Genomic DNA, 26,229 nt, shown 5'->3' on the forward strand with positions numbered 1-26,229 from the left:
CCTAGTGTACAAAGTAAACAACAAGATACATTGATGTGTCATGTATGTAAATTTAGTTGGAGCCCATAAAATAATAACTAAATATAAGGTTTTGCATAACTTGACTTTTAACAAATGCTTTTAAATTAATTTTTGCTAAAGATTATTGGAATCTTCAATGATTGGTAAATGAAATCAATTTTGGGTTCAAAAACCAAACATTCACCAAGCTGCTTCTTGGAATTAGAACTCACTTTCATTATTTGGTTAACACATTTAAGAATAACTCAGAGATATCATATACTGTCAAAATATCAAAATATATCTGACAAAAAAAGGTGGTACAAAATCATTTTAGAAGACACTTTCATTAAGTTTTCAATATAACGACTAACGACGAATTTTTTCATATATATATTAATACAATGCAGATTACAAATTATAATATGATGTAAATTATAATATAGTAACGTACATCGATACCAAATGAAACCGCCGTCAAATCATTCATGTTATTTTCTGAAATTTTTATAAAAATGGGAACCCTAAGAACATAATAGCTAGGGCCTAGATTTAAAGAAAGTTCTATTATACTATAAGAGACGTGTTAAGTGTACAGCCTCTTCTCCTTTTTTTTTGTCGGCGAAGAAGTTATAAAAGCCTCGTGAGTTGTAAGTTGTAACAATGGCGAACGACAACGACCGTATGATGTTACCCTTTCTCACTTCTCTACTTAGACAGAGTTTCAAATCACCTTACTAGGAAAAAAAACCCAACGGAGGAAATATAATGACAGTGATGATACTTAGCTTTAAAAATAAAATAAAAAGAAGTGATATGATGAGTGATTGATAGTTGGGTTGAGCAAACAGCTCATATATAGACTTTTTGGTTTTAATGGTTGCTACGATAACATATACATATAGTTACAATGTTAACTTCTATTGCACTGCATGAACATCAACCATGCAGCGAGGGAGATCGGGCAGAAGAAGCTCTAATCCAGGAATGTACCCTCTGTTCCTCTTTCGATGAAGCCCGTGACCACCTGTTCCTATCCTGCGCCTACTCTCGAGAAATTTGGAGATTGGTCTTCCAAAAGCTTGATCCATTCAGAAGTGCCCTCCTTTCTTGGTCTGAACTTCTATCCTGGATTAGAGCTTCTTCTGCCCGATCTCCCTCGCTTCTACGCAAAATCGTCGCTCAAGCAGTCGTTTACAATATCTGGAGACAAAGGAACAACTTCTACCACAACAGTCAAGCAATACCACCGTCTACTATCTTCCGGATGCTCGATAAAGACATCAGGAATATCATCCATGCTAGGAGCCATCGCAAACGGTTCAGTCGTCTGATGGAGCTCTGGCTTGTCTAAATATCACTTCTGTGATTTTCCCAATGTTTGTTCTCCTTGTTTTATTCTTTTTGTCAAGGAGTCAAAAGCCATAGGCTATCTTGTATCAGCCAAACAGTTCATTACTATTCTAATGATATTTACAGTTAAGCAAAAAAAAAAAAAAAAAACATCAACCATGCAAACAATCATTCATGATCCCACCAAAAGCAGGGTTCGTAAAAGAAAAAAAAAAGTATAAATTTAAATTTTAGTTACGTTTATGCATGCATTCATGCTAGACTGCTATAACCACACCACCACATTATTTCTTGATTATTATTGGAAATAATATACATACATAATTATGCAGTTTTTTTATATCATGATTTTAGTTCGCAGAAATATTTTCAAAAGCAAGAAACCAATATGAGAACTTGTAAACAACAAATATAGGTGCATGCTCCTAATCAAATCAAAATGATCTTGTTACCAAAAAAAAAAAAAAAATCAAAATGATCAAAGCCTAAAAAATCTGAAAGCAGATATGGTTTGTATATAATGGAAGGGCTGGCGGCGGATATATGTATGATTGTCTTAAAATCATGATGATGATGATGATGATCAAATGATGGGTCTCAATCATGCATGATCCTAATCGAATATGTTCCTTTTTTTAGGGGCTACTAATATAATATAGTTGTACGTAGTTCAGATAAATGTTTTCTTTTCCATGATATACTCCAAGAACGTGTTGATTGGTATTAGTTTATTGAGTATGATTAAAAAGAAACTCGCTGAAATTGCAAAGTCTTTAAAAAAAAAAAAAAAAAAAAAAAGAAATTGCAAAGTCTTTTCCATATATTATTCGCGCGCTTCTCGTAAATAATCATTTGGTGAATTATATAATTCGAAGTATCTTTTGACAGCTTTGGTTGGAGATATTATACAATAAAATCAACTAGTTAGTCCTTTTATTTTATTGTGTTCGATAATGAGACATTTCATGTCGGTTTTGTGTATTATTATAAGAAGCGACATTATTGAGCGAGTTTTCTTAACTTTTGGGTTCCGCAGCATGAACAATGGCATTGAACAAGATATTCTCTCGTTAACGGCTTCTTAATACTCAGGACAGGTACAAGATAAAGCCATTGGTTGGAATCAGAAATAAGTAAGTTATAGGGGTTTCATTCGACTTGTTAAAAAAATGATTCCCGAATTCCCGAAATACAGTATGACTTGGGTTCGGCCACTTATAGCCACCATGCTTCAACATCTTAATGAAGTCACAAATGAACACAGTCATCAAAGGCCCATGCCTACAAGCATTCTCCTCAAAGCGTCCTCTTTTTTTTTTTTTTCTCTTGCAATAGTTGAAAAACAATTTCTATTAAAACAGACTTCTTTTTGTAAAGTAAAAGCTTAATAATAGTGAAGTTTTTTACATTATGAAAGAAAAAGATAAGCAAATTTTATTCATATACGTGTAGCTCTTTTTTCCCCCACGATATTTATAAACATTGGGTCCCAATATACAAATGGATAAAATGGTAAGAGTCTAACGAGAGGCCGTCTCTAGATAACGTAAGAAAGCTACAAAACTCAACATGTGAATATTTGAGGGAAAGTTTTAAGTGAATGGACAAAGAAAATACCCTCTCTATTATGAATCGTTTTTAAGGGCAAAAAAAACGGGAGAAAAATGACAAAGAGGAGTGAGTCAATTTCAAATTAAAAACGTATAAAGCAAACAAAAGAGACACTTAATTATTCTCATTCATCTGTAAAAGTAACCATATTTTTAAAGCAAAATTTCTAAATTCCGTTATGTAGCCATTGAATTCCATTTAATCATTTATGGAAATATTAACCAATGATGACAATTTCTTGCTGGTTATGAACCTTTCCCATTATTTCCTTTAAACTGATGCGTTCATCTTCACAAATATTTAGTCCTCATTTAGCAATTGCTTTTAATTCATTACAGTAATCTTTCATGAAGACAACAAACAACTCATCTTTGTCCTCATTCTTATCTACACACCATCTATTATCTTATTTTAATTCTTCCTTTCTCACTATAAAGAATTTTTGTATAAGCAGTTTGACCCCTCTAGTTAAACAAAAATTGGTTATAGTGAGTGATAATATTTTGGTCTTAATTATAATCGCCATTTTTTTCTTCCTCATGTTTTCTACTCATTTTCACTAAGTCACACATCGCAAACATTAGCATGACGATGCACTTGGTAACATATATTCAAGTAGAAAAGATGTTACGTATAATAGGTCAATGCATGTGTTTCGATAGTTATGAAATTTCTTAGTCATATTCCGCCATTTGATATTATTGTAAATAGTTTTCCATAAACGCATGACGTTTATTGAACACACATTGACCTATTACGTAACATCTCTTTTTTTTTTCTTTTTTTTTTTTTCGTTTTTGCTATGCTATTATTTGATCTTAGTTATTGGGATAACGTGTGACTTACATGGAAAATCTCCGAAAAAAACAAAATTCAAGAAAAAGTTACTAAGGCCACGCCGGTTTTAGCTGCGTCCTGCGTGGAGTGGTTCGTAACATTTTCTAGGACAGGCTGAACATGAATGAGCATGTCTCCACTACTTAGTAAGACTCGCACTGATCACAACTTTTAACTCTAAAAAAAAAGAAATAGTTTTCGGCGATTGATTAGATTGAAATTAATATATGTCTATCATCATACTTTAATCGCTGCATTTGAACGTATGATCATAATGGGTCCATTTAGAGATGACGGATGTGTGATGATTAGAGTGATGTAAAGGTCAAAACTACATGAACTCCATTTCTTAAACCTTAACTTTCTTACCATTGGTGCTAGCCATTCCGACGTGGACCAATCAGATTTCTTCTACAAAGCTTAAAAAACTACATCACTTTTTTCTCTCAAATTTTTGTTTTTTAACTTTTAGAAAGGGAAAATAGTAAAAAGAGGGCATGAAATTCAACAAACCCTATGAAGAAAATGACTTTTCTTAGTTCTATTAATAGTCTATCTCCCTCTCTCTCTGCAGATCTGTTACTTCATTTTCTCTTCCTTTTATTTCTTTTAGATTCCATTTAGCCTTGAAAAGTTTTCTTATACATTCTCTCTGCTCAAAAACTCTTTTCTCTTTCCATACTTGTAAAGAAACAAGAGAGCTTTCTTCTCTTTTTCCTTTGCACAGCATTGCAGCTTCGATAACTAAATGGGGAGACATTCTTGTTGTTACAAACAAAAGCTGAGAAAAGGGCTTTGGTCTCCTGAAGAAGACGAGAAGCTTCTCAATCACATCACTAATCACGGCCATGGCTGCTGGAGCTCTGTTCCTAAACTCGCTGGTAAACATTTTCTTCCTTAATTCCCATAATATACTATTAGAAAGCTGCTTTTTGTAATGAGAAAAAATTGAGTCTACTACACAGGTTTACAGAGATGCGGTAAGAGTTGTAGACTAAGATGGATCAATTACTTGAGACCTGATTTAAAGAGAGGAGCTTTTTCTCCAGAGGAAGAGAATCTCATCGTCGAACTTCACGCTGTCCTAGGAAACAGGTAACAATTACTTACCAACGATAATGCTGTCAGAGAAAACAGAGGATCATGTTTATGTCTTAACGATAAGTCTCCTCTGTTTTAACAACGTCTTAAGTCTCCTCTGTTTTTGGCTCTGCTCTGTTTTTTAATCAGATGGTCACAAATTGCGTCAAGGCTTCCGGGTAGAACCGACAACGAGATCAAGAATCTATGGAACTCAAGCATCAAGAAGAAACTAAAACAGAGAGGTATTGACCCAAACACACACAAACCCATCTCCGAAGTTGAGAGCTTTAGCGACCAAGACAAACCAACAACAAGCAACAACAAAAGAAGCGGTAACGACAACAAGTCTCCTAGTTCCTCCTCTGCGACTAATCAAGACTTCTTCCTCGAAAGGCCATCTGATTTCTCCGACTTCTTCGGTTTTCAGAAGCTTAACTTCAACTCCAATCTCGGCCTCTCTGTTACAACTGATCCTTCACTCTGCTCTATGATTCCGCCGCAGTTTAGCTCCGGAAACATGGTTGGTTCTGTCTTTCAGACGCCGGTATGCGTAAAGCCATCAATTAGTCTTCCCCAAGACAATAGTTCGAGTCCTGTCTCCGGAGGAGAACATGTGAAATTGGCTGCATCAAATTGGGAGTTTCAGACAAACAACAACACCTCAAACTTCTTCGACAATGGCGGATTCTCATGGTCAATCCCAAACTCTTCTTCTTCACAAGTCAAACAAAATCACAACTTCGAAGAAATAAAATGGTCAGAGTATTTGAACACACCGTTCTTCATCGGGAGCACTGTACAGAGCCAAAGCTCTCAACCAATCTACATTAAATCTGAGACAGATTACTTAGCCAATGTTTCGAACATGGCAGATCCTTGGAGCCAAAGCCAAAACGAGAACTTGGGCACAACTGAAGCTAGTGACGTGTTCTCCAAGGATCTTCAGAGAATGGCCGTCTCTTTTGGTCAGTCCCTTTAGCTTTTTTTTCTCTTTTTTTCTTTCTTAATTCTAACAGATGTAGAAGAACAAAAAGATATACAATATACATACAATACGTACAGTGGATTGAAGTGTTCTGTATATTTCATGGGTTAAAAAAAAAAAAAAGCGAGCTGTCTTTATTTTTATGTTTATTTTTGAAGTGTGTTCTTTACGTCAAATATTCTTCTTTCTTTTGCAAACCTTTCAATATCATACTATATACTTTTTTGTTTTGTTTTGTTATAAAGATTTATGTGTAGTAAGTATTTTTGATGATTCATCAGAGAGGTCTGTGTTTGCCATTAATCCGTTGAAGAACAATGATGAACGTAAATAAATCTGCTTCTGTCTGTTTCCGTGAACGAATTGTGATCCATAGTCACATCCTTCATCATTTTTCAGACCTGTAATGAATTAAACGACAAAAGAAAACATAAAATTAAAAAAAACAAAAATATGATAAATAAAACTCAAGTGGGATATTAGCTCAACTAATATATGAGAAGAAGGGGTACACCTTTTTTTTCTTCTAAAAGGACCCAAGTTTAAAATACGTATTTAGGAAAATGATTTACGTAAAGTTTTCTGAATTCAATTATTATTACTTTCACTGTGTCGATATGTTTAGTCTTCTTGTCTGTCTGTGCTTTTAACAAGAGTCTTGTCAGAGAATTGGAATTGTCCCCATTGACCAGAAACTTATGTTTTGGCCGGCGTCGGAATATTCTTTCGCCGTGGAAAATTCGGAATAGCTCGCGGATTTGACCTTAATTAATAAACATGTAGGAAGTGATGGGATGGTTTTCAAATTTTATTATCCTTAAGTCAATTAAATTACTTTATAACACTATCTTTTAATTTTCCAATCCAAAACAAACACTTTTTTACTTTTAGAAATAACCTAACGCAATAACTCGACCGGTAAGTAAAATAGTGCTGAAATGTTTGTTTGACTTTAAAGTTAGTCTAATTTCAACGTTAAAATGTCAGGAAGAAAAATATTTAGAATTTGGCAGAAAAAAATAAAAATAAATCAATTTGCTCAAATAAAAGATTAAACATGTTACATGTATATATATGCCAGAAAGTTTAATCGGCTGGGTGAAGATTTAAAAGATATCATGAAATATGCATTTCCGTTATAATAAAGGTTTAGTGGAACGCGAGAGTGCATGTGAAACGAATAATTGGTGCTACATTAAACCAAATAACCAATCATTGTGTTAGCCTTTGATTGGCGTATGTTATGTAAGGATGATGATTAACAGAAACACTTGTCGCGGTTTGTTAATTATTAGTGATTAAATAAAGATATACTTGTGAGTAAAGAANGGGGGGAAAAAAAAAAAAAAAAAAAAAGAGAATGTCGTGGAATCTTTGCTTGCCTTTTTTTTTTAATCTCGTATGATTTGTTCACTTAATATCTATATAGTTGACGTCGGTCGAGTTACGACTTACGAGTATGTTATATACAACGACGTTCGGAAATTCTGAAAATATGTTGGCCACTAGTCACGATATGCTGATATTATTAGACAAATACCATTCTTTCATTTTCGATAGTGAAACTTGGGAGATCTCTTGTGCGTAAAGAAATAGAGAAAAAAAAACCTTGGACGTCTTATGACTATATGGATTGATAAGGACAATGATACAACAACTACATGTATATAATATTCCTTCTCTGCCTTTGTATTAAAACGTCAATTTTAGTTGATGTGGGTGAAATAAAACAAACATTTCATAATGACGATTTTTGATAATGTCTCGAGGATAATCATACTCTACGATCGAGCTTTTCTTTCGAAATACCAGTCTCCAACTGCTACAGCAATCCCCTGTTTTCGTTTTTTCCAACAACAAGGTACAAGCATTATTTTTGTACTTTTGCTTTCAAATCAAAGCAGTGTGTGATCGAAAAAATATGAGAATCATGATCAAAGAGTGGTAGGTTTCATGAAAACTTATCTATCATTCTTACCTTCCAAGAATTTCTTCTGAGAGGGAGTGCACCTGAAGCTAAAGCTACAGTTATGCCAACTGCCACTCGGATCAGCAGATGGTGGAGCTAAGCTATTTCCAATCTACAAAGAAACAAGATAGTTCAAGACAAGCAAATTAAACTCCCATTTTCCATCATATACAAGAATCCAAAGATAGAGATGTATAGAGTTATAAATAACCTGCCACGCATCAACACCGGAGTTGAGAATAAACAACGGGGTCTTGACTTGGTTGATTATGTATTGAGGGAAGAAACACTGAGGGATATTGCAAGTAGGTTACGTAAATGAGGAACCATATAGCATCATTATAATTAACACAAACACAATATTTATAAGCTCAGCAATGACTTTACCAAACTTGGACTGATATGGCTTGTGCAGGTGCGAGGAAGCGTGTTTTGCAAACCCTAGAAGTTAAAATGTAACAATTTTGGATTAGCGTTCAACGATCTCTCTACATATATCATCATCATCAAGACATCGTAACGTTATACTCGTACCTGGGTGTTTACAACACCAGAATACATACGCCTTATAGAATGACCTCCAGATACATCAACGCTTGAGTTACAAACAAGACATAATCAGTCACACAACCAATCCATATACTAAATTTCATGAAAAACAAAAATACTATACTCACGCATCGAGGAAGAAACCAGCATCGCTCATGCATTTTACTTTGGTGGTAGGAGGAAACAAGTCATTGAAATCATCGCATCGTAAAATAGCTGCAAGACCGCCAGCAGAACATCCGTTGAGCAGAGCCTTAAACGTAGTATAAATACATATTTGTTAACACAACTTAGGGTTAAAAACATAGTGATAATTGTAAAATATGAAATATATAAATATACCTGTTTTGCCTGTCGCATTCCCTTCGCCATCAAATCTTCCATGACAGCTAAAAATATACGCTTTCCTCTAAACTGAAGTTGCGCCGCCTAATTGTAAGCAAAACCATAGGAATCTAAAGATATTAGTGAAATATATCAAGATCATGTATATATATATATATATATTTATAAAAAACTTAATTGGCTAACCTTGTTTTCGCTATCACCGCCAAAGGATGCGCCATCACAATACCGGACTTTTACTTTGTTCCAGTTGTAGAAATCTGCAACATTGATTTGTAACAAAAATACTCATTAACGATTTCACCAACATATATTACATTTTTGTTATACAATGGATCGATCTTGAGAAAAACCTGGATTCTCAGCGGCTTTGTTGCTTAGTATCCCTGTAAACGCCAACTCTTTCTCCATTAAGGTAGACGATCCATAACCACTATGCTTACGGTTCTGACAATCTTTTATGCTGGTACACCACGCACCTCCCTTTCAACCAAATTATACCCTTATTTACGATTATGGGTATACGTAACTCTATACAAAAAGTCCAAAAGAGCTAGCCTATATCTTAAGTAAGAACCTGTAACTGAATGATCCAATTGTTTGCTCCTGAACCATAACCTCGATACAAATGATATCCAGGCACTGACCCATCCAGACACACTGCCATAAATAATAATGTATCCTTGTCTCATGATAATGTCAATCAAGAACTTTATAATGATGTATATATACTATATAATTTGGGTTTGCATGTTATATTTTTTCCTAAATATATTACAAAAAAAAATCAACGGTTCAGTTTAAGCATTCGAAAACTGTTCAATTTAAACATTCGACATCTAAATCTCAATTGAAATGAATGGGAATAAGATATATAGTTACCCGCTCCTTTAGCAGCATCGGCTTGGACAAGAGTGAGTCCTACCATCAGAACATTAGCATTTGTTCCATTGAAATCGTTTAACATTCCTATTTCATCAAAACCCGTTTCCCCATTTGCAAGAATGTTGAAGAGAATGAGTAATCCTGCGAGACTCCAACCCCCCAAAAACGTTTTCATTGTTTTCCTCTCAATGAATTTGAACGAAATGAATACGCATGAAAGTGGTCAGTGTTACAAGCTGAGAAGAAAGCATCGAACCTGGTCTTTTATATAAACAGGTTTTTGTTATGGAAACAAAATTACAATGAAGACCAGAATGTGAGAAGATAATTTGAATTAAACTACCAGTCAATGGAGAGATTTTATTAGTATATTTTGTTTCATTAATTAGATTTCGTGAATCATAATCTTGCCATTCAGATACTAAAGGATATGACTGACAGATTGAATAAATCTAAGCTTGATATGTATAACCAAAACCTCCTTCTTGATTGACACCACAGTTTGTGGACCTCATTTGATCATTAGGGTTTATTAACTATTATTTTATTATAATCTCTTTGTAAAATTTACACCATTATTCCTTTAATATTCAGACATATTAGATTTCATTAGATATTTCCATATTTCTTTTCACAAATATCAACAGAACAGAAAGTCATAGGAATATTCAAACATTTTGAAAAATGAAGATAATACAAATAAACAAAATGGCCTTGAAAAGTGAAAAAGAATTTTCAGATGCTTGAAAGAGTTCAGAAGCTACGAGACAAAGATTTAATGCAAAAAATTAGTGAAAAATGTCTTCAGTAATTGTGATTAAGCTTTCAATCGGCGTTGAAAATATATATGTATGTACCCAAATACTTTATTTGATCAAATAATCGAAAATTAGATTTCCTTGCCAATTTTTTTGAAGATGAATACAATATATATAAAAGAAAACAAATGTAAAATAATTGTCTCAAATCATTTTTTTTTTCTATTTCGTTGGGTCATTAAATCATTGTTGGGACTGATTTTTAAGCGAAATTTCAAATCAACCTTTCTCTTTCTTTCTATTTTGAGTTTTTCAACAATCAACCTTTTCTATTTTGGTCGCAAAAAAAAATCTGGAGAAAAACTTTAAACAATCTTTTCGCTAATAAAATGCAACCAATTCTACTTAAATCTTTTCTCATGTTAGTATTAAAAAATAAAATTATTTTCTATCTAGAAATTCAAGTTTGGCTCCCGAAATAAAAAAACGCCACCGTGTAGCGCCAACGACCAAATAAAAAAAAGAAAGAAACGATTTTGATGTGGCCTCTCTTCAATGCATAACGCGTCATCTTAGATGAGGGTTTTAAACACCAAAGCCCAAACTAAAAAAATTATCGATACACCTAACCCAACCCATTAAAGACGACTCCTAGCTTCTCTCACGCGCTTCACAACGCTCGTGAAAAGAAATTAACCCCTTTAAAATTAAACACGGTCGTTGCAGAGAAACGGTGAGGCACGAGCGTGTGTTTAATATGATATGATACTCCTCCCACCACGCCACGATGATCAAAATAGGATGCTATACAAGTTTGAAAAGCCAAACAAAATCGAAGCACACTTTTGTAAATTAGCTTTAAATATAATAGACAGATTAAGACAAACAGTTATTACCTGATACACATTATTTTATTACATATTAGGTAATAATAATTCAAATTTTTTTATAAACGCATTAATATTAGGCGTGCCGTGTAATACCAAAACTAATGTGAAGCCCCCTGATCCACCCGTTTAGTATACGTTGACCTTTGACGTTTGTGTATATATAGATTTTTTTTTTGACAGAGGAGAAGGAGAAAGTGAAGAGTGGCATGTTGCTTGCTTTGTCTTCTCAGCGAGAAAAGTCATACTCTCTTCAATTCTCTTTTCCTCTTCCTTTATAAACAATAATTCTCAACTTGTTGTTACAGCCCCACCACCACCAACACCTCTTTTACCAAGCAATGGGTTCTTCTTCACCAACTCAAACTCTCCTCCTCCTCCTCATCGGTCTCACCGTCTTCATCTCCGCTTCCGCAGATCCGGACAACCTCCAAGATCTCTGCGTCGCTGATCTCTCCTCCGGTATATATATTCTTTAATATATAAAAAAATCTCTGTTTTGTTCTCTGTTCCACTTACCTAAAAAGTTAAAGCTTCAATTTTTATTCTCTGTTTGCAGGAATCAAGATCAATGGCTTTCCTTGTAAAGACGCAGCTGCAGTAACATCAGCTGATTTCTTCTCACAAGGAATAGCTAATCCAGGTCTCACAAACAACACATTCGGGGCCTTGGTCACTGGAGCTAACGTTATGACAATCCCTGGACTCAACACACTTGGTGTCTCTCTCGCTCGTATTGACTACGCACCTGGTGGTTTAAACCCACCTCACACCCACCCACGTGCCACTGAAGTCGTGTTTGTCCTCGAAGGAGAACTCGACGTTGGGTTCCTCACTACTGCCAATAAGCTCATCTCTCAATCTATCAAGAAAGGAGATGTCTTTGCTTTCCCTAAAGGACTTGTTCATTTCCAGAAGAACAATGGTCGTGTTCCTGCCTCTGTTCTTTCAGCTTTCAATAGTCAGCTTCCTGGAACTCAGTCTCTTGGTGCTACTTTGTTTGGTTCCACTCCCCCTGTTCCTGACAACATCTTGGCTCAAGCCTTCCAGACATCTTCTGGAACTGTCAAACACATCAAATCCAAGTTCCAACCCAAGAAATGATCTCTTTTGTATTCATTACAGTTTATTTTTTCTTCCGGTTCTGTTTGATAAAGGAAAGATCTTTTTTTTTCTCCTTTGATTTGTCTTATGTAATAAGAAACAATAACTGATGATCTTTCACTGTGCATTTTGAGCTCCATTGTCTCATGTATCATTGTTATCTTCTGTATAATCCAATTTTGTTTAGTTTTGTTCTAAAGTTGACTAAAAACAGGTAAGAAGTCGAGGTTGATCTACTCTAGAAGCTTTCAAATAGAGATATGAAAACAGGTAAGCTACCTTGAGATAAAATAATCAACTTGAGAGACTCTTACGTATGGGCTTAATATAAAACTGATTAAATAAATAATAAGATCATACTTCCCCATGTGCTTCTTAATTCAAAACTAAGTGTACTCCATATGGCCAGCTAATTAGATCTCTGTAGAAGTTTAGAAGTCTGAACTCTTCTTCATGGAGTTAAGCTAAAGCTAATTTTCAACCAAGAACTCTTGCAAAATGGTCAAGGATTATACATTACCTCTAAACTCTGGCTTCTTGTAACTTTAAAATTTGGTAAGATCTGAATGGAACTTTATAAGGAGGAGATTGTCAGACTAAGAGTATTTGTTTTGAGACCGTGACTGAACTTATTTCCCTCATACATCAGCTTTTGAATGATACATCATGAAACCAAAACATTCGAGAGGAGATAGATATGCATACATATATTACAGCTTCAGAGAAGAGTTCACAGAAGATGTAAATGGATGGATATATCATCGTTATTGAAATTTGAAACCGAAAACAAAAAGCGAGAAAGAAAGGAACAAACAAAGAAAATCCAGTGACTATTGACCCCTTCTCTTTTGGGGACTACTTGTTTGCTGCAGCGAGTTCTGCAGAGATAATGAAACTTGATTTCTCAGCTTGTCTCAAGTACTGAACATCTCCATTCATCAGCTTCACCAGTTTCCGGCTAACCATCAAACTCAAACCTTCTTCTGACACATCTTCCTCAGTCCCAAACATTTGGTTTAGTAAAAACTCGGGTATCCCTGCTCCCGTATGCGTTAACCTGTTTTCATCAACCCAATATCCTCAATGCACATTTTCTCCAACATCATAGTGTGCATTCTGATTAAGAATATTTTACCTGATCTCTAAATAAGCAAGATGCACAGAACGCCCAAACTGATCCTTCCTCAAGGAAGCTGTAACAGTTAGCTGACCTCCGGATGGTGTAAAGTTAACAGACATCAGCATGAAATCTGCCAAGACTTGTTGAAGCCTAATACTGTCTCCATACAAAGTATCAGACATTACTTCTTCTCCGGTCTCATTTGTTATTCGAACACTCTTTCCGTTACTCTTCATCATCACTTGACTTGTGGAAGCAGTCAACACTTCGTTTAAGCTGAACTCTTTCATTTCCAGATCCAAACACCTGCGCAGTCAAATCTCAACATAAGAAAGCAGGTTAACTTTTTAAAAGATAAGAAACTTTGATTCTTGCATACCCTTCAATAATGCTTTCAAGATCCGAATCATCAAGGATCTTGCTTAGTTGCTTCTGACATAACGCGCTAGTTTGCAAAATCTGTCTCTGCTCTGGTCCTAATTCAGTGCCCTCTATCATTTTCCTTGTAAACATAATCCCAGATAGCGGATTCCGGATCTGTCTTTTGATGTATGCTAGAGCCTTTAGTCTCTTCACTGCGGTTCTCTCAGCTAGACGCTGAACATGGAGCGCTTGCTGCAGCTCATGGCTGGCAAGTTGCAGGAAACAGAAGACACCTGTCACTACACCTTCCCTGTCCAGTTTCTTACTCACACACAACAGACACTCTACATACTTGCCACCTCTTGTAAAGAAAGCAAACGACACTTTCTCTGGATCTTGACTGGTCACAGCGTTGTTCAGCACAATCCCAAGGTTTACAAAAGCTTCTTGATTCTTTAGACGACAACATGACTTCTGCGTCCCAAAGACTTCTCCTAAGAGCATCTTGTCTATCACTTCCTCTCGCTTCAAACCGGTTAACTTTGACATTGCTGGATTCCACTCTGTGCACCATCCAAACTCATCGGTGCCAAATATGGGCGGGATCAGCGGGTTTGGATTTTGGATAATCGCCTTGTAATCACCTTCAATCCGAGTAAACTTGTCCATCACAGTCTTCTGGCCAGTAAGATCATGGGCTACAAAACACACCCCTACCACGTTTTCATGGAGATCTCTACTTGCACATGCATTTACAACTAAACTTATTGGACCAGCATCAGCTCTGGTCAGTTGTGTCTTGATTTCAAATTGGACATTCTGCTCCTCGGTTCCTGCATAGATAAGCAAGTGAAGTTTATAGACTCAGCTTCATTTTTTTAGAGAGAAAAAAGGGAAACCAACATACATGATTCATCATTCAGAATCAGAAACAACACATTGCACCAAGTCTCTTCGACCATGATTCTCAATTGAAACTTGAAAAGTGCAATCTAGTTGGAAGATTCTTAGCAACTCAGCATAACTTTGGAAGAGAGTTTACCTTCTAATGCATTCTCTAGCATCCTTTTAACGATTTCCACCGAAGAATCTTCAACAAGTATGAGGAGATGCTTCCCAATTGCTTCATCAACCGAAAGACCAGTCAGCTCAGCAATTTTCGTGTTCCAGCCATTAACCAATCCATCAGAATCAACCGCCAATATTGGCACCGTAGCAGTCTCAATTAAACGAACCATCTCACTGGTCACAGCTTCTAGTTCTTGTATACCATCAATTTTGAGATCATTTAGCTTAGAGTGAATGACCTTTGTATTCACATCAGTAGTCTCACCATCCTTGAAAGCATTCCTCAGAATAAGCTGCAAGGAGTGTATTGCATCCATCTCATAGTCCTTCCAAGGTAAACTCCTTGTCTTGACCACTTCAAGGAAAGCCTTGAACGATGACCTCGGGTGCATTCTCCTTGCATCATCCCTATCATCTGGATCATGCTTGGCACCTCCCCATCTCACTTCACCAGCGGTATGAGAACGGAACCAGAAAATCATGTCTTTCGATGATATCCTTACAGCCGCCATTCCACATACCGAGTCCCCAAGAGACAGAGCCCTTGGAAACCCAGCGTCATGCAAACTATCAGTGCTCAAACCTGTTGAATCCGTGTGGTATTCACACAACCATGAAGCTATCTCCTGCAGATGGAACTCACTTGGAGTTGTTCCCAGTTTCCATACCTTGTCTTTATACAAGAGTGCTGCTCCATCACATTTTACAAGGTCCATTATGTTGGGGCTCTGCGACACAATACCCAGTGGAGCATCACGCATCAACATATCACACAAGAGTGTCTGTGTGCGCAAAATGTTCTTCTCCACAATCTGGTTCTCCAGTTCCACCTCCTTATTGACGTGTATGGCAAACACTTGAGCTAGAAACTCACATGCATACCTGAGAGGAAATGGAACAAACCTTGGAGTCGTATTATGACAAACCACTAAACCCCATAATCTCTTTCTCTTCTGAGGCTGTGCGGTAGAATCAGGAGCATCCCCTTCTCCATCTTCTTCATTAACTACAACCGCCATAACCAGAGATGCAATTGAATCCATGTTGGCCATGTACTGCAAATGGCAGCTGTGCGGTGCTCTGAGGGTAGAGCCACACAAGGTAAGATCAAAGGAAAGCTTTTCATCTTGAAGCACCCTAGCATGTTTTGCATTGCAATCAACGATCATCCGGACCTTGTTCTTCATAAACAGAAAACGGGCTGCCTGAGGGATGTCAGTGGCTGGATAATGCAGACCAAGATAAGGCTCTAGCCCAGGTTTTGTAACCTCGGAGACAACCTCACCGTGATCATCTTCATGAAACTTATAAGCCATCACCCTGTCATACCCCGTGAGTTCAAAAACCTCCTGTGCCATTGTATCACAAAGCCTTTCCATGCTTCCACTGGGCAAAGATTGCAGCCTAGTGATTGCTTTGGCAGCGAGCTTATATGATTGTAAGGCACCAGCAGCTGTCATGGGAACTTCATAAGGCTTTACCGGTTCAAAGTCGACAATGATGCTCCCTGTAACCCTGTGGACAATCGCATAAAAGGGTTTTGCAGAAGTCTTGCAGTGCACAAGAATGGGATTCAACAAGGATACATCTCCAAATCCAAGAGCTTTCTGCAATGCAGAGGCACTAGGAGCTGTGAAAAGACTCCTTATATCTGTCCCAATGCCTAGAACAGGGTGCTCGCCAACACTAGGAACTGCATGACTGGTCATTGTCAACAACTCGGGAGCATTCTCGCTGTATGCAATGACTTTGAAAGTCTTCTCATCCAAGGCAAGCAAACAACCAAAGGGCTGAATCAGCTTTCCCTTCTGTATGTGATGAAGATAGGTCGTGGTCACCTTGTCAGACCTTGGTGGCTGGTTCTCCACAACCGGGCCAGTGACACGAACTGAGGTTGAGTAATCAAAGGAACTGCCTGACTCCTCAAAATCAGCATGGAGCTTCGCATCTACAGTGGTCTGCGCAATGATTCTAGCGCTGTGCCTTGATCGCCTAGAGCCCTCAGAGGACTGACTTGGCCTAGACCCTGACATTTTTTTCCTGACACAGATACAAGAAAACAAAATTTAAGTGCAAAACTCTGCTAAGGAGACAACACAAAAGCATTCTTCACCAATCATACAAGAAAATGCATAAGGATAAACTTGAAACACTAAGAACCAATTAAGAATTTCAAACAAAGTTGTCGCTACAGGCCTAAGTTCCTTTCAAAGCAAAAAGAGGCATGTACTACTAGAGTAACTCCATCGAGAAAGTCTGCCTAGCTAAACCCAAAAACAGGATACAAGAGGTGCAGGGATCATCCTGCTATATTCCACTGTTCAATGATTTACCATTCTCAAAGCAACTAAACCAACTTAATTAATTATGATGTGTAAGGACATAGCTAAGGAGTCAAATTCCATGAACACTACCAATCTTAAGTCATCCTACAACCCAAAATCAACAAGATGTCGACACAAATGGTAATTGATACTCAAACTCAACAGGGACCATCAAGTTGACAAATACTAACAATAACGAGGATCAGAGCAAAATCTGCCTGTCAACATCCAAAACAGAGATAATACATAAAGTAGACTTAATATAAACTCTTGGGTGTCTCTATAGCTATACCTTTCGGAAAGGACTAATAAAGTCCCACAGCGAAAGCAATCGTAAAAGTGAAGAGAGCTAAGAGGATGCGATGAATTGGTTGCTTCTTCTCATAAATGATCACAGACTACAAAACCAAACACACATCAAGCCAGATCAAAAAGAGACCTAAAAAAAAAAAATCTTTATTCACCAAACAAAAAAAAATATATATTACGGACTGTATTGATGACAAGAGAGAAATAGCTTTAACTAAATTAAGTAAGGACTAATCACAAAACGCAACCCCGAGAAGAGCTTACACAAGTAAGAAGAGTGAGACTAGTTGCTGCTAAGCTCTATAAGCAGAAAACAATCGAAGGAAGCTTCAATATATATATATATATATAAATGAATAAATAAAGAAAGGAGGAAACTTGGGGAAAGGGAAAGTAGCTACCTTTAAGAAAGAAGAAAGAAGAGAGAAGAAGAAGATTCAAGAAACCATGATCAGATCTTGTCTAGTGACACTCTTGAGAAGCTCTTTATGGGTTATTGTAAATCTAGACCTCGATCACCGCCTCTTCTCTCTCTCTGGTCTGCTGCTACGTCTCTCTACTCTCTATTATTTGTGCTCCCTAACACAGACGACGACGATGAATGGGACCACCCAAATACGTATGCCCATGTCTCAGAGTATGGGCAATTTGCATATATTATAATCGAATATACTTTTTTTTTTTTTTAAAAAAAAGCTTAATTTGGATAAAAGACAAATCTCGCACACTAATCAAAGAACAGGGTCGGCTTCGCCGGTAACATTTTTCTTGCTAAATCAGAACAGTAAGGGAAGATATGAAATACTTAAAAAACAAAAAAAAAGCTTGGTACCTTTTGGGATTCCAAAAAATCAAAAACAAACAAAAAAATAGTTTTTTTTTTAATGAAATTTTAGTTAAGATATTTTTTTAATTTTCACAGATGTGACTAACAACACTGTATAATGAGGGAAAAAAAAAGAACAACTTGAAACTTTTTAAATCAGATTGAAGAGAATCATACAAAGGATAAAGAGGAAAAGTAAAAAAGATTATTAATATAAAAACAAGAAAGAAAGAGAGAGAAAAGATGAGGGAGTAGGGAGGGGGGCAGTTGTTTAATGAAGGCAGTAACCAGAAGTGGAAAGTTGTGTGTTTGGGGAAGACGACAAGGGATCATCTTATGGGCTTCACGTTTTCTCGGCTTTTTGCGTTTTGTAATCTGCTTCTCTTATTAACTTCATTGTTTGGACTTTCCTTTTTTGTTGTATTTGTTTTTTATCAGTTTCCAAATTAACTAATCTGATCTTAATTAAAGTGGAAACCTTTTTTTGTTTTTCTTAATAAGGTCATTAATATATAATAACAAATAGAAACTGAAAACTCCCTAAAAATTATCACCAAACCACGCTCCCATGTCTTCTTATTAGGTATTTGCTTCTATCCTATATTAACTTTCATTTTTTTCACTTAAGTTTGCAGTAGTTGCTGCAATTCTTTTAGTTCGAGATTGTCTAAGATGATCATGTCCAAAAAAGGAATCGACAACGTCTCATCCAGACAGCGCAACTTCGCTTAGATTTCGTGACACAGCTATGTTGGACCAAAAAAGTGTCTTCATAATGCAAATGTCCTCCTACCAAATACATCCATGATCCATTAGACATAGTCATTGGCCCATGTTGCGTGTCTCTAGATTGTCAAAATATCTTATACATCTCATTTCAGGAAGAACACTTGAGAAACAAAACATATACGAGTCTGATGTAGGAAAGGTGTTTATGGCCTAGAACACTCCAATCCTTGCTGATTTGGTGGTTTGGAACTTTAAGACATTTGATTTGAATTTGAACTCTAAAAACAACTGTCCGGTACCATGTGTTACTGTGTTTTCTTTGTTTACCATGCAAGTACCAAGAGTAAAGAAATGGTTGTTTACACAAAGTCCTTGTAGACACACACACACAAAAAAAAAAAAAAACTGTAAAAAAATCAACGTAAAGAGAACAGTTAAATCTGTTAAGCCAATCTTTACAGTTTACAGTAACAACAAATACATGTCAATGGTTACTTATGTATTTTATATAGGAAGCAGAAAAGATGATCGAAAACACACTCTTTGTTGTAAGTAACTTTTGCAAAGACTGATCATCTCTTCTTCAGTTTGATGGAACCATGCACACCAGAGGCAAGGAAAAAACTGGAATGTTCTTTTTTAATGAATCAGTCTCTGCGACTCTGCAAAGCATCCTCGAGATCAAGTTCTAACCCAACACGATTCCTTATAGACGCAGCTGCGTGACAAGACGATGTCATTTTACATACCCTCTCCAGTTCTTTAAACCTCTCACAGTCAAACTTGTGAATCTTCAACAACTTCCTCTGCCTCGACAAGAACAGTCTCTTCATGAAATCCTGATATGTGGGATCTCTCGACGTCATCAAGAAGTAAGCATAACCCACGATGATACCAGTGGCTGTAGCGAAGAAAGTGATTGGTTCCATCACATCCCATGAGAATTCCCAGAAAGTTAATCTAAAAAAGAGCCCAATTTGAACCATGGAAGTAGCCAAACCACACCAAAGAATCTTCCTCACTTGTCTATGGGCAAGAACATCAATCTCTTCTTTCATGATTCTCAGCTTATTGAATTCGTCTTTGATTTGATCCTCCTCTGGATTCTGATCCAAAGGCATCGCTCGTCTAATCAGATCCACCACCTGAATAAATAAATAAAAGGTCCAGATTTTTAGACAAATCAAGAACAGAACAGAACAAAAACAGAGTAAAGTTTTGTTCACTTTTATATGGATTTTTGTTAGACCTTGTCTGGGTGAAGAAAGACTTTATCACGAAAGATCAAGACAACGCCAGCATCGTCAAGAACACGAGCAAAGATATGAGCTTCATCAGGAGATTTAGCGATACCCATTCCTTGAGAAGCTTCTAAAAGCGAAGTGTAAGAGACGACATCTCTATCACCCATACCAATAAGTTTCTTCTTCATGTCTTCAACATTCACAAGCCTCATCAGCTTCTTCGCTTCCGCTATAGTTACATCTTTATTCTCCATCTTCTTCTCTTCCTCCTTCGTTGACGACGGTGTGTTGACGGTGACGCAGCTTCTTGATCCACCCTGATGAACAAGCCATGTCCTTTGTGATGATGAAGCTCTAATGGCGCTGGACATTGCCGTACGCCTTATCAAACCCATTGACCACATTATGGACCCACGAATCTGAAGATCTGAGCTCTAGAATTTTCGAGAAAGCGTTCAAAAAAAAGTTAGGTTCGTAGATCAAAAGATATGAGAATCAAGAAAGAGAAAAGGTGTGTGTGATTAGATTCCCAAACAAAGTGACTTTTAACTACACGTTTAATTATGAATCTCAGATTCTTCTATAATAAAATCCATAAAAGAGATTAGGAAAATCGAAGAAAAAAAAAGGAAAAAGAGAAGAAGCACGAAGCCATTTGCTTTTTTATCTAGCCAATAGCCGTTGTTGACTTGGCATGAAAAATGGCTTTTACATCTCAATCAAATCAAATTTTGATTTTCTTGATAAGAGTATACAATATGATAAATTAAAATTAGTACTAATTTAGTGGGTGGGGGCGTTTTGTTTAATTATATCCAACAACCATTCTGACAAGAAAAACAGATAATGATCCAAACAAAGCCTTGTTTGTTCTGAGAGACCAATCCTTTTCATCGGAGTTGAATTTGACACGGAGTATATACGGATTCATCAAGTTACTTCATTTAGCACATGACAACACAACAACACGTAACTCTGAGTCTCTGACTTAACTGAGTTTTTTTTTATAAAAGAAAAAAGAAAAAAACAAAACAACACCTTACAAATTTATCATATTACGCGGAATGGTTTAATTTTCCAACACGAGTGTACGCAAGCAAACTCTTGTTTAGTTTGTGTAAATTGCATACACAAACATAAATAAATAAATAAAAACCATCACAATCGTTCTGCACCGCCACGGCAATAACAACACTAAATCATTCTACCGGTAATCATTATAAAAATAAAAATAAAATAAATAAAAATAACAATACAAAATGGAATAAACAATTTTTAAGAAATAAAAGAAAAATCTGTAAAAAAATGAACTAAATAGTAAATGGTAACCAAACAATTAAAATATATTTTTAAATATAGTAAATATTAAATAAATCAAATTCAATATTAATACTAATATTACTTCTAATGTATATACAATGAATTTTTCTTTTTTTTAAAAAAATTGTAAATTAAATTTTAGATATGTCATATTAAATATTGATATTTAATATTAACCTACAATACAATTTTAAAAATAATTTAAAATTTTTTAGTTTTTATTTACGATATAAACATGAGTCTTTTAAATTTATTTTACTATTCATATATGGTTTTCAAATAGCCTTAAGATTAGTTCAACATGAAATTCATATCAAAATTATTTTTTCTGTCAATACATTATGAAAATATGAAAATTATTATATTAGAAAATTGAATATTATTAATAAACTTATTTTTTATTTATTTTAAAATATAAAAACAAATTTTAATATTTGTTCTTTTTCTGTTCTATTTGTTCCTCATCAATTTTGAGGAGGAACACTTTTGTTCTATTGTTCCTTATTTTTTTTAGAATGTAGAGTAATGTAAAGGAAAAATTATTACTATCAAATGGTAAAAAATTGTGAAATAGAAAGGAATATCACATTCCTCCTTATTTTTTTTCTAAAATATGGTCACTAATTGAAGCCTAAGTAACAATTTACATTTTGATTGTTTAGAAACCTTTTTTTTTCATTACAATACGGGGGATCTCGAATTCGAATCATCATATATATAAATGTGTGTACATACCTGAAAAGTACTTCAACAGCTTCTTTCTTTGTTTAAAAAAAAAAAAATTCCAGGCACTATCTATCCACCGCTTGAGAGTTTTTGCATTGTTTTGAGAAGAAAAAAGCGAGATTAGTTAAAGTTAATGCTCTCCCTTGTTTGGCCGTTTTTATCTCCTTGAGAATAGCTACGGTCGTTATACGACCTTAAGTCCCCAAGGGCCAAATTCGTTTTTTTTTAAAGCCTTTTATTATATATATATATATATTTTTTTTTATCAGGCAAATATAAAACCCAATTTCAAAGAAATAAAACTACATTATAGGATGTCCCTGGTTAAATATATGACGTAACACACGACTTTCATGAGTTATTATTAATGCTAGATTTTGAGCTGACTTTGCGATAGGTTTAACACTTCCGTAAAATGATAAGTTTAACAAAATATTAACAATGACATGATGACTTGTATTGTAGCTAAGCAGAGATTAGTTAAAATAATACTACTTTAGTTAGCCTGGCTATAAAAACAAGTCATGAAACAGTTTATTAATTTTGCCAATTAGTCTATTAAAAACAAAAAGGAACTGCACAAATCTATTAAAAGACTCTGCCAAATCGTTGCCTTTATGACTCCAATGTGCACGTATATACAGGTAAGAATTCAAGAAAAAACAAATGCAATATGAGATTAGAGAAGGCAACTCTAGTAGTTGAAATGTATTGTTTAGTGTTTAGTAACTTTACTGGACCCTATACAAATCACCTAAGCCCAATTCTTAAGCCCATTAAGGAGTCTCAAGCCCAATCGAGTCGTCTGTACTGCTTCCCAAGAACAAAATCAAAAAGAAGACTTGGAGCAAAGATCTGGCCACCAGAAGAAACACAACGATCGATGAATACGATCGGAAAGTTTGAAAGCTCGATGAAGATGATGACTGCTAAGATGATCCCTGGCTTCCCGACGGCGTTACTTCTCTTCTTCCTGGTTCCGGTGATGATTCCGGTCGGTGAGGCTGTATGGCTAGATGTGCCTCCCACCGGAACAAAGTGTGTATCTGAAGAAATCCAGAGCAATGTCGTCGTTTTGGCTGATTACCTCATCATCTCTGAGGATCATGGCGTCATGCCCACTATCTCCGTCAAGGTAAACTATCTCTTCGATTTCTTGTTCCGATCATCTCTGCATTAATGGTTTTTACTAGAGATCCCTAATTTCAACTGATCCATGAGTCGTTTCCCTCAATTAAAATCACACGTAATTAGGAACGATTGTGAAATTAATGATCGGTCGAAGTTTCCTTTTTTGGGAAATTATGCTCATGATGATAAATTGATTGATGTCTTTCTTTGATTGTTATGATGAGTTTCCGGTTTTAATTTGGATTCGCATTCAAGTTTTGACGTCTATTAATGAAGAGAGTCTCAACTAAGTATACTCTCTCTCTCTCTCTCTCTTTTTGGTATTTGGTTATCATGAGTGTTTTTTTTTTGCTAGTTCCATATAGTTTGATGGATTGTTTTAGATAGTGTCATTGGATTGAGAGCTGTCCTTGAAGTCGAACTTGAAAGATTATCGTATATGGAAAAATCTGGGAATGTAGTGGTCATTGGATTGAGAGCTGTCCTTGAAGTCGAACTTGAAAGATTATCGAATATGGAAAAATCTGGGAATGTAGTGGTCCTGGATAGGTATCCTCGGTTGATTGGCTCTGAGTTTTGAGAAAATGTTTATGGTTGCAGGTGACATCCCCATATGGCAACAATCTGCACCACATGGAAAACGTAACGCATGGCCAGTTTGCATTTACAACCCAAGAATCAGGGAACTACTTGGCGTGCTTCTGGGCTGATGCAAAGAGTCACGGCAACAAAAATGTTAGCATCAACATTGACTGGAAAACTGGAATCGCTGCTAAGGATTGGGCCTCTATCGCTAAGAAAGAGAAGATCGAGGTGAGCAGTGATGCAGAGATTTTACTGTTTCAGAGAGTAGATGCCTATGTTTGTGACATTTTGTGATTTTTGCCTGTTAACATAGGGTGTGGAGCTAGAGATCAGGAAACTAGAAGGTGCAGTCGAAGCCATCCATGAAAATCTTATCTACCTAAGAAACAGGTAAAAATTCTTCACATCTGCATTTACTACTGCTCCTTCTGCCTTCTTTGCTGACAAAAGTTTCGTGGATCAAAATGTTCATTTTTTGTTACAGAGAAGCAGAGATGAGGACAGTGAGTGAGAAAACGAACTCACGGGTGGCTTGGTACAGTATAATGTCGCTGGGTATATGCATCGCTGTCTCTGGTTTACAGGTAGTCTACTTGAAGCAATACTTTGAGAAGAAGAAGCTTATATAGATTCCACTGATCCTTCAATTCATTTTCAAAAGAGTTTCTTCTTAGAGAATAACATCCAATTCTTTCTTGTTTACACGCTTCTTTTTTTTTTTTTTAACTGACGCTGTAAAATTTTGTTCATGGGATTTCCCTGTAGCTTCTCTCTGATATGAATTCATTCTTTCTGATTCATAAAACTGAATATAAAAGATTCATCAAGCAAGCTCCAAATGAAATAGATTTTTCAAGAACCATTGAAATTGTGTGTAATTTGAACTTTTATGTTAGTTTGGGGTGATATCACAAAACGTTTTACAGTTTAAGGGTTAACATCACAATAAATACCTTTGTCGATCAGTTATTATTCAAATGGGTATGTACAAATAAGCCCAACTTTATGAGCCAACAGGCCCGTTTAGAAGGAGAAAAAAACCCTAATCTCCAAAGAGAGGGGAGAGATATAAATAAACCCTAATCACATTTCGCATCCACCAAAGAGACGGAAAAATGCCGGCAGGTCATGGAGTTCGGGCGAGGACGAGGGATCTGTTCGCGAGGCCGTTCAGGAAGAAGGGTTACATTCCACTCTCGACTTACCTAAGGACCTTCAAGGTCGGCGATTACGTCGATGTTAAGGTGAATGGTGCGATCCACAAGGGTATGCCTCACAAGTTCTACCATGGTCGTACTGGTCGCATCTGGAACGTCACCAAACGCGCCGTCGGTGTCGAAGTCAACAAACAGGTCTGATGAACTCTCTCTCTCTCTCTCTCTCTAACGTCCCTTCAACTTTTATCTTGTTGTTGAATTAGGATTGGAGCTTATAGTGAGATTTCAGATTGTTGATCTGATTATTTTATGCTGAAATGTGTGATTGAGCTCGTGAAATGTGTCTTTCTATGCTACAATTGAACTCAGCTTTAGTTTCAGATTCGAAATTTGATAGCTTAGATTTCGTTTAGTCTTGAGCCTTAACATGGTTTGTGTGGCATGAATTGGCCCTTTTTCCATCTTTACATTGGCTCAATACTTAGACTCTTGGTCATTGAACTGCTGGTTTGATTGGTTTCATGACTAATCGCATTGCTGTAGTTTGGCTTCAAATCACCCACTAACATTTCTATACTCAAGTTTTGTCTCTATATATGTTATTTTGTGCTGTACGATTGCCCTAATGACAATAACACAAACCTATTTTGCAATAGCCTAAGTATATCATTTACTGACATGTATGTATGGGGGTGTTTCAGATTGGCAACAGGATCATAAGGAAGAGGATTCATGTGCGTGTGGAGCATGTGCAGCAATCAAGGTGTGCTGAGGAGTTCAAGCTGAGGAAGAAGAAGAACGATGAACTCAAAGCTGCAGCCAAAGCCAATGGTGAGACAATAAGCACCAAGAGACAGCCTAAAGGACCCAAACCAGGATTCATGGTCGAAGGAATGACCTTGGAGACTGTCACTCCAATCCCTTACGATGTCGTCAACGATCTCAAGGGAGGCTATTAGTT

At 36.2% G+C, this 26,229-nt stretch overlaps 7 protein-coding genes across 11 annotated transcripts; 4 read left to right on the forward strand and 3 right to left on the reverse strand.

Annotated features, from left to right (window-relative positions):
- LOC104767840 (transcription repressor MYB6-like) lies at positions 4,362–6,098 on the forward strand. The gene is made up of 3 exons (XM_010491813.2): positions 4,362–4,682; positions 4,767–4,896; positions 5,032–6,098. Exons 1-3 carry the CDS (start codon positions 4,550–4,552, stop codon positions 5,861–5,863), a joined length of 1,095 nt encoding a protein of 364 aa, XP_010490115.1. The 5' UTR covers positions 4,362–4,549; the 3' UTR covers positions 5,864–6,098.
- LOC104767848 (pectin acetylesterase 1-like) lies at positions 7,831–9,834 on the reverse strand. The gene is made up of 10 exons (XM_019239585.1): positions 9,615–9,834; positions 9,310–9,392; positions 9,086–9,215; positions 8,919–8,992; positions 8,730–8,816; positions 8,516–8,640; positions 8,373–8,433; positions 8,226–8,279; positions 8,050–8,127; positions 7,831–7,950 (listed from the first exon to the last, which is right to left on the reverse strand). The coding sequence occupies exons 1-10, from the start codon at positions 9,790–9,792 to the stop codon at positions 7,831–7,833; spliced, it is 990 nt and encodes a 329-aa protein (XP_019095130.1). The 5' UTR covers positions 9,793–9,834.
- Positions 11,437–12,557, forward strand: LOC104767855 (germin-like protein subfamily 2 member 1). Its single transcript, XM_010491825.1, has 2 exons — positions 11,437–11,724; positions 11,822–12,557. Exons 1-2 carry the CDS (start codon positions 11,604–11,606, stop codon positions 12,364–12,366), a joined length of 666 nt encoding a protein of 221 aa, XP_010490127.1. The 5' UTR covers positions 11,437–11,603; the 3' UTR covers positions 12,367–12,557.
- LOC104767858 (phytochrome A) lies at positions 12,987–18,384 on the reverse strand. 4 transcript variants are annotated; one of them, XM_010491829.2, is made up of 6 exons: positions 17,952–18,384; positions 17,534–17,639; positions 14,892–16,957; positions 13,866–14,682; positions 13,502–13,792; positions 13,222–13,423 (listed from the first exon to the last, which is right to left on the reverse strand). In XM_010491829.2, exons 3-6 carry the CDS (start codon positions 16,948–16,950, stop codon positions 13,222–13,224), a joined length of 3,369 nt encoding a protein of 1,122 aa, XP_010490131.1. In that variant the 5' UTR covers positions 16,951–16,957; positions 17,534–17,639; positions 17,952–18,384. The 4 variants fall into 4 exon arrangements, with proteins under 4 accessions (XP_019098913.1, XP_010490131.1, XP_010490133.1 ...); XM_010491831.2 differs by lacking the exon at positions 17,952–18,384 and adding an exon at positions 17,815–17,915; XM_010491836.2 differs by lacking the exon at positions 17,534–17,639.
- On the reverse strand, positions 19,450–22,488 carry LOC104767873 (calcium uniporter protein 6, mitochondrial-like). Of its 2 annotated transcripts, XM_010491846.2 has the most exons (3): positions 22,405–22,488; positions 20,355–20,783; positions 19,450–20,250 (listed from the first exon to the last, which is right to left on the reverse strand). In XM_010491846.2, the coding sequence occupies exons 2-3, from the start codon at positions 20,751–20,753 to the stop codon at positions 19,753–19,755; spliced, it is 897 nt and encodes a 298-aa protein (XP_010490148.1). In that variant the 5' UTR covers positions 20,754–20,783; positions 22,405–22,488; the 3' UTR covers positions 19,450–19,752. The 2 variants fall into 2 exon arrangements, with proteins under 2 accessions (XP_010490148.1, XP_010490143.1); XM_010491841.2 differs by lacking the exon at positions 22,405–22,488 and having other exon boundaries at positions 20,355–21,136.
- Positions 23,239–24,938, forward strand: LOC104767883 (transmembrane emp24 domain-containing protein p24delta3). Its single transcript, XM_010491853.2, has 4 exons — positions 23,239–23,530; positions 24,127–24,339; positions 24,425–24,501; positions 24,596–24,938. The coding sequence occupies exons 1-4, from the start codon at positions 23,279–23,281 to the stop codon at positions 24,738–24,740; spliced, it is 687 nt and encodes a 228-aa protein (XP_010490155.1). The 5' UTR covers positions 23,239–23,278; the 3' UTR covers positions 24,741–24,938.
- On the forward strand, positions 25,194–26,227 carry LOC104767892 (60S ribosomal protein L21-1). The gene is made up of 2 exons (XM_010491861.1): positions 25,194–25,463; positions 25,970–26,227. The coding sequence occupies exons 1-2, from the start codon at positions 25,227–25,229 to the stop codon at positions 26,225–26,227; spliced, it is 495 nt and encodes a 164-aa protein (XP_010490163.1). The 5' UTR covers positions 25,194–25,226.

Source organism: Camelina sativa, chromosome 3 (genome assembly GCF_000633955.1).
Source record: "Camelina sativa cultivar DH55 chromosome 3, Cs, whole genome shotgun sequence".
Taxonomy (NCBI): domain Eukaryota; kingdom Viridiplantae; phylum Streptophyta; class Magnoliopsida; order Brassicales; family Brassicaceae; genus Camelina; species Camelina sativa.